Source organism: Nuphar pumila, chromosome 14 (assembly GCF_984573655.1).
Source record: "Nuphar pumila chromosome 14, dmNupPumi1.hap1.1, whole genome shotgun sequence".
NCBI lineage: Eukaryota > Viridiplantae > Streptophyta > Magnoliopsida > Nymphaeales > Nymphaeaceae > Nuphar > Nuphar pumila.
In genome coordinates this window covers 86,508,999-86,516,008 of record NC_143262.1, presented here as the reverse complement: position 1 = coordinate 86,516,008, position 7,010 = coordinate 86,508,999, and the positions used below count along the sequence as shown (strand labels likewise).

Genomic DNA, 7,010 nt, shown 5'->3' with positions numbered 1-7,010 from the left:
CGGATTTGGATTCGGATGCAGATGAAAATCTCAATACTTGGACTGGATTTCAAGTATGCTATCAGATCCAGACCCAGGTCTAATCGGGTCTATTACAAAAAAAATCATACCTGAACCCGATAAGAACTACATGAACCAGACCCTGTAAAACCAACTAGGGTTGGATCCGGGTTTGGTATAAAATTTCACAAACTATACCCGGGTCCATGTACTAATCGGACCCGGTTTTAATCGGGTCTTATTATTTATCACCATACCCGGACCCTATAGGGTTTGGGTTGAGTCCAGGTAAACCCGACCCGTTGACACCAACTTGCAGACCTTATCCCCCGCCCCGCCTTGGTCCACTGCCATCTGGGTGAGAGATGAGGGGGCGGATAACAAAAAATTCCATATTTTCTTCAATTATAAATTATTTTATTATATCTCAATAGTATGGATTATCAGAATCAAGCGAGTGTCCTTGATCATTATTAATTAAAAAAACAGGAAAAATTAATTACACAAGACAACTTGTTTATCATATTTAATAATTCAAGCTGTTCAATTAATTAAAAGTAGGGCGTCATATTCAAAGGTTTTGATTACTTAATTTTGTTGAATATTCTATTGAGGCTTGATGGCACGGACCATTGACTGTCTTAAATTAGAAACAAACTTCACCCACCGAGTTGACCGAGTCCAAGTAATTAAGCCCCAGCTTGGACCCAAGAGGTTGAACAACAACTACAACTACGCCTTCATCCCAAAACAATTGGGGTCGGCGATATGAACCAACAAAGAAAATCATTCTGGGTCTTCCACATGAATCCTTCTCCATTCATTTCTATCCAATGCCATGTCTTCGGTGAGGTTCAAAGCATTCATATCCTTTCTTATCACCTCCATCCATGTCTTCCTAGGCCTACCCCGACCTCTTTTAACTAATATATTTTCCCATTTCTCCATCTTTCTAACTGGAGCATCATTAGGCCTTCGTCGAATATGTCCAAACCACTGTAAACGATTCTCTCTCGTCTTATTTTCAATGGATGCAACACCTACCTTCTTACGTATCTCCTCGTTCTGAATCTTATCTTTTATTGTATTTCCACACATCCATCTCAGCATACGCATCTCAGCATACCAAAGATGAAGGTTGAAGATTAGTCAAATTTTAATAGGTTATGAAAATGAGACCCGCACCTACTACATGGGCCCAATGGGTAAAGCCGGCCGTGTTATACGGGTCTTTGACCTTCTAAGATGACCTACATATATCCCTGCTGCCCTAGTCACTAGGGGTGTCAATGGGTCAGGTTTGACCAGGATCCAACCCGTACCAAACTCTATAAGGTCAGGGTTTGGAGATAAAGAAGGATGTCCGATTAGAATACGCATCGGGCTAAAAGAGTTTGATTAATAATATGCAGTTGAGTTTTAGACCTGAGCCAGACCCAAGTTTTGATTAAGATCCATAATTTTTTATTGTACACAAAATAAAAAAATTTATTTTGTGGGGTATGGTCCGAGTCTAGCTCATGCAATCCTTATAGGACCCAGGCATGGTTTCTCTTATAGTGGGTCTGACTAGACCTGGTATTAGCACCTCAAATCAGATCTGGGGTCGGTCTCACCTGGGTCTGATCCAAAACTCTTGGTGACATTTAAAACAATTATTTATTTTGTAAATGAACTAGTTTAAGCTTGGCTTAGTGGGTTTTATAAGGTCCAAATTTTATTGTCTTCAATTTTAAAAATCATCTCTTTGTAAATGAGTTTTCTTATGCTTGGCTTGTTTAGCATTTCATGAGCTCAAGCTCAAGCTCAACTCAACTCCACACAGTAAATAAGCCAAACAGGAACACCCTCTGTTCTGTTCATTCGGCTCGTTGCCAGACCTAGTTACACCCTTTCAAATTTGAGTGCTTAATATGGTGGACCCAATTTTGGTTTTCAATCCAAATCTAAACAATAAATAAAAATTGGTTTAACATCTAAAACATAGCTAAATATAAAATCATGCATAATAAAGGCTAAAGATGTGATGACGGCTCTCCTTATCTGCATTGAGATCTGTATCGGATCAGGCTTGTCGGGTGTCAATGGGTTGGGTTTGACCCAGACCCCACCTGTACCAAACCGTGTAAGGTCAGGGTTTGGTCATGATAAACAAGGAGGTCCGATTAAAATTTGTGCCAGACTAGAAGTGCCCGATTAGTATATGGAGCAGGCTATGATTTGTGAAAATTTTAATGTAGAAAAGATAAAAAATATTATTTTACCATCTTCGTATTCTTAGGGGAGAACGAAATCTCATGGAGCAGCAAGAAACAAAAAACAGTTTCGAGATCTAGTGCAAAGGCGAAATACAGGGCAAGCAATGTGCTACGGGTTTGCACTGTCAGGACAGCAACCGTATGTATGTACGGTAGATTTAGACAACGCTACTAGGCAAGGTTGTTAAATGCGATGAGGCGAAGCGAGGCGTTGAGCCTGCGCTTCGCCTCTGAGGCGTACCCCTCAGGTACTAAGGCGTACGCCTCTCACAACTGGTATGGAAGTGAAGCGGTGGGAAGGGAGGCAGTAAGAGAAGGACCATGCTCCCAGCTGGTACGGAAGCGAGGGATATGCCGGTCGTCCGGTGGTCGGAGAAGACTGAGCAGCAGCTGCAGCACAGCAACTCCGGTGGTCGGTGGTCACAACTGGTCGGAGGTTGATGAGGGGCGCATCACAGCAACGCCTCAATACTTTGAGCGTGCGCCTCGCATCTGAGGCGTACGCTTCAGGTAGTACCCCTCTCACAACACTGCTACTAGGTCTCTTATCCTGAGGGTGGATTCTCCATCGTTCATGAAAAAAAAAGAATTAGACTATTTTTCGTGTTATTGTTGAATAAGTTATGTGCATTTTGGTAAAATGTCACACAGCGGAGCCCACCTCCTCTTTCCTCGAAAGACAAATAACAGACTACAAAATAGTTGCTTGGTCAAGAAATAATCGTGCGGAGTTACAAAAATATCCTTTTGACAGCATTTCAGGACAGAAAAAGGCTCTTCTTCGTCACCGTTTTAAAATAATTTTATTCTAATTTTAACAAGAAGGGTTTAGGGTTAGAAATATATGTATATATTTATAAATTTTATAATATATAAAAATATATTAATAATTTTGTTAATGGGAACGAGGATGAGGATGGGGGCCCCACGGAGTGGGGGGGGGCGGGAGCAAGATTAAGTGTATCCCCTCGTTCATCTCAGTACAGGTTTTGTTTTTCACCCTCATTCTTGGTCTATTTACCATTTTATGTCCTCCATTTCGGATCCAAATGAAGCAAGTTCAGATGGATCCTCATTTTTTGTCCGGTCCACTGCTATCCCTAATACAAACGGGGGCGAAAAGAGAGGACTAAGTCACTCAAGCCCTCACTGTAGGCAAAGGACATTTCTGTCCTTCACACTAATATTAAGTTCAATTTGATGATTCTATGGAGATATCGTCTTCAAGACAAAAACGCGTTTACTTTGACTGGCTTGAGCCCCTGCCACGCGCAATGGACATCTATTTTCAAGGACTAGCATGGAAGATTCCAGATATGCGAAATGCCCTTGGTTTCATCTCATATTACAGATATAGGCTAGGGCTGTCAATCTCAACACGTCTGGTTTGTATCGGGTACCCAACCCAAACCCAAATTTTCAGGTATGGGCATGGAAAGTACTGAGTGCTGACTTGAATAATATTCGGGTTGACCCATGCACCCGGATTAGGTCATGATTTTTGCTGCAAACCAAGTATTATATATATTTTTTTCAATAAAAAATATATTTCTAAAATTATGCAGATCCAGGTTTGAAATTCTATTTTTGTGATCCTGGCAAAACCCGAACTCAGTAATTTGTTATTTGGGTGGGTCGGACTATCTATATACTCTGATGAGTAAACTACCCAACCCGTTGACAGCCCTAGTCAATTGGATTCAGTCAGAGTCCAAGTATAGATCCATCAGAAAATTTACCACAAACCAATTAACTAACCCCGGTGTGAAAACCAGTTACCAAAGCAGCTTGTTATCCAATTCGATTTATCAAATTTGACTGTATTGGCTAAGCTCGCTAGATAACGGACAGGATCCATACCTCCTTATGATCCAAACCTTTTTTTTTGTGCTTATAAGTTGAGTAAAATGTTGCACATCTTTGATATACAGACAGCATCCTGGTGCTCCATCATGTTAATAACATGTCCGATCCAGCACAGATCATCAAATTTTGAAATTATTTGGCATGTGGTCATTGGTCCAAAGTGTGTGAATTTGGAACATTGGGTTGTACCAACACGTTCAAAATGATAAATTTTTGGACCACATGCACAATGTGGATCTGGTTCCAAACGGATGGCAACTTTGAAAATTAAACCCTCAATCATGGTTATTTTCATAATCCATTTTTTCACCGGTATCCTATATATCATACACCATCCGTCCATCTCCCATTGGGCAAAAAAAATCCACCACCCTTCACCCCCACAAACACCCTTCACAAAGAGAGGTCTTAGGAGGTTCATCAATGGACAAGGAACCAGAGGAGCTTCAATTCCTAGGCTTCTTTGGGATCTACAAAGAAGCCTTCAAGATCATCCATTCATGGAGGAAGCTCTTCACACAGATCACCCTCACCCTCATCCTTCCTCTCTCCATCATCTTCCTCGCCCACATCCAAATCTCCAACTCCATCTTCGCGAAGATCGACCGGAACGAAAAAGTCCTGGAGAACCAAACCAGTGGCCCGGGGCAAGACAAGGCCCTCCAGAACCTTTCTTCTGAATGGGCTGTTTTCTGGCTGTTTAAGGCCGGATACTTGATCATGGTGCTCATCTTCTCTCTCCTATCAACCTCGGCCGTGGTTTACGCGATCGCCTGCATCTATACAGGCAAGGATGTCACGTACAAAAGGATCATGACTGTCGTTCCCAAGGTTTGGAAACGATTGATGATGACATTTTTGTGGATGTTCATCATCCTTTTCGGGTACAATTTTGTATCGATATTGGTGATAGTGATGATAGTGGTGATTTTGGGATATGGGGTTCCATGCCTCATATTGCTCACTGTAGTATTTTTGTTCTACTTTGTTGGGCTGGTCTATATAAGTGTGGTCTGGCACTTGGCCAGTGTGGTTTCAGTGCTTGAAGATAAGTATGGGCTCTCAGCAATGAACAAGAGCAAGGGGTTGATCAAGGGGAAGTTGTTCGTCGCGAGCTCGATATTCGTCAAGCTTTCACTCTTATATGCCGGAATTCAGTTTCTGTTTGCCCAATTGGTTGTTCACGGCGAATGGAGCGGCGGGGTAGGGGGCAGGCTGGGGTATGGGCTACTCATTGTCCTGCTTCTTTGTGTGTTGATCCTGATGGGTTTGGTGATCCAGACCATCATCTACTTTGTGTGCAAGTCATATCACCATGAGAGCATTGACAAGTCAGACTTGTCTGATCACCTGGAGGTTTATCTTGGGGAGTATGTTCCTCTCAAGGGCAGATCTGTTCAATTAGAACAATTCCAAGTTTGATGATGTTGTTTGGGTCAGAATTATATGTCTAGGAAAATATGAATAGTATGTGATGCACCATTGAATTGAATTACTTACAGATTGAGAAAAGCCATAAAGATATGTATAGGGTGTGGTGCATCAGCTGTTGAATTTACTATATAGAATGAGAAAATTTCCTCAAAGTTCTTGAAAAATCCAATCTCTCTGTGTGTGTATGAATGTAAACGGTTTGAATTGGGTTGGATGTAGCCTTGACCAAACTTGATTAATGGGATATTGGCTAATATGGTTTGGATTCCAAAGGAGAAAGGCTAGTACTGGATCCAATTATTTACATGTCACGGGATTTGGATCCGTATAGGATTCAGTTATAAAATTCTGTACTGTCTGAATCTGATCATTAATAGGATTTGGATTTCTTTACCGAATCCGGAGCATGATTTGGGTCAGATATTGGATAACATCTCTCTCTGACTTGCAACAACGTTATTTTTCGGCATATTCCGGCAGTGGTTAACAAAATGATGAACCTTATTTTGGCGAACGTATACGTCATTCTCCGCATCAACATGCCTGATCTGCAGCACCATCTTCCTCTAGGAACCGGTATTTGTTTCTTGTTTCTTTCTTCCTTCTCTTCTTGCATCTTTACTTTTTTTTTTCTCTCTTTTTTGGAGCTCCTTGGTATGTCTTGAGCCCGTGTTTGGTTACCCGGTAGGTTCAATGTTGGTTGAACCTGTTTTCGTATCGTAATGTTGATGGTTATATTTCGTCTCTCTCTCTGGGGTCAATGGGTGGAAGCTAAAACCAAATTACGCCAAAATTTGGGTCCCATATTCAAGCTAGACAGGAATTCAACCCCATTTAATCTAAGTCAAGCACATGGATTGAGAATACCCCAAGTTAGGAAGGAACCTGGAGGCTTCCTACGTACTACCATTCAACCAAAACTCTCTACCCCGAGAGCACTTTTTTACGGTCATATTCTATATAACCAAATTACTGATAATATTACCACCCAGTTGGTAAGCGGGGTCCTGTGTGCCAAGCTGAAAGCTCAGGTTCGAATCCCGCTGCCACACAGGGCTTAAGAGATATCTAGTAGGGGTCTGCCTAGGCCCAATATTGTCTTTCAAAAAATATATATATATATTACTTATAATATTTGATCACCTTTATGGAGGTGTGTATGGGCCCCACCCTCACATGTCTCAAAGTGACATGTACCATGGAGATTGAATATAACCAATAATTCGTTCGTTATATATTATGTCTCAAAGACAGGTGGACATGAGGACACGCGATGGGGGTTCTACTCGCAAGTTGGAAAATAAGACACGGTTTTTTAATCGATGAAAACTATTTTTCTAATATTTTAATATTGAAAATGCATTTTTATAGAAATAATATTAAAATATTCACCGTGTCAATGTCCCTGCTCATGTCACCAAGACACACCAGCAAAATGGCGTGTCCCACCAC

General features: G+C 41.3%; 1 protein-coding gene across 1 annotated transcript; it reads left to right on the top strand.

Annotated features, from left to right (window-relative positions):
* The first annotated feature begins 4,478 nt into the window (after window positions 1-4,478).
* On the top strand, window positions 4,479-5,722 carry LOC149817241 (uncharacterized). Its single transcript, XM_089987520.1, has one exon. The coding sequence runs from the start codon at window positions 4,548-4,550 to the stop codon at window positions 5,544-5,546; it is 999 nt and encodes a 332-aa protein (XP_089843646.1). The 5' UTR covers window positions 4,479-4,547; the 3' UTR covers window positions 5,547-5,722.
* The last annotated feature ends 1,288 nt before the right edge of the window (window positions 5,723-7,010 follow it).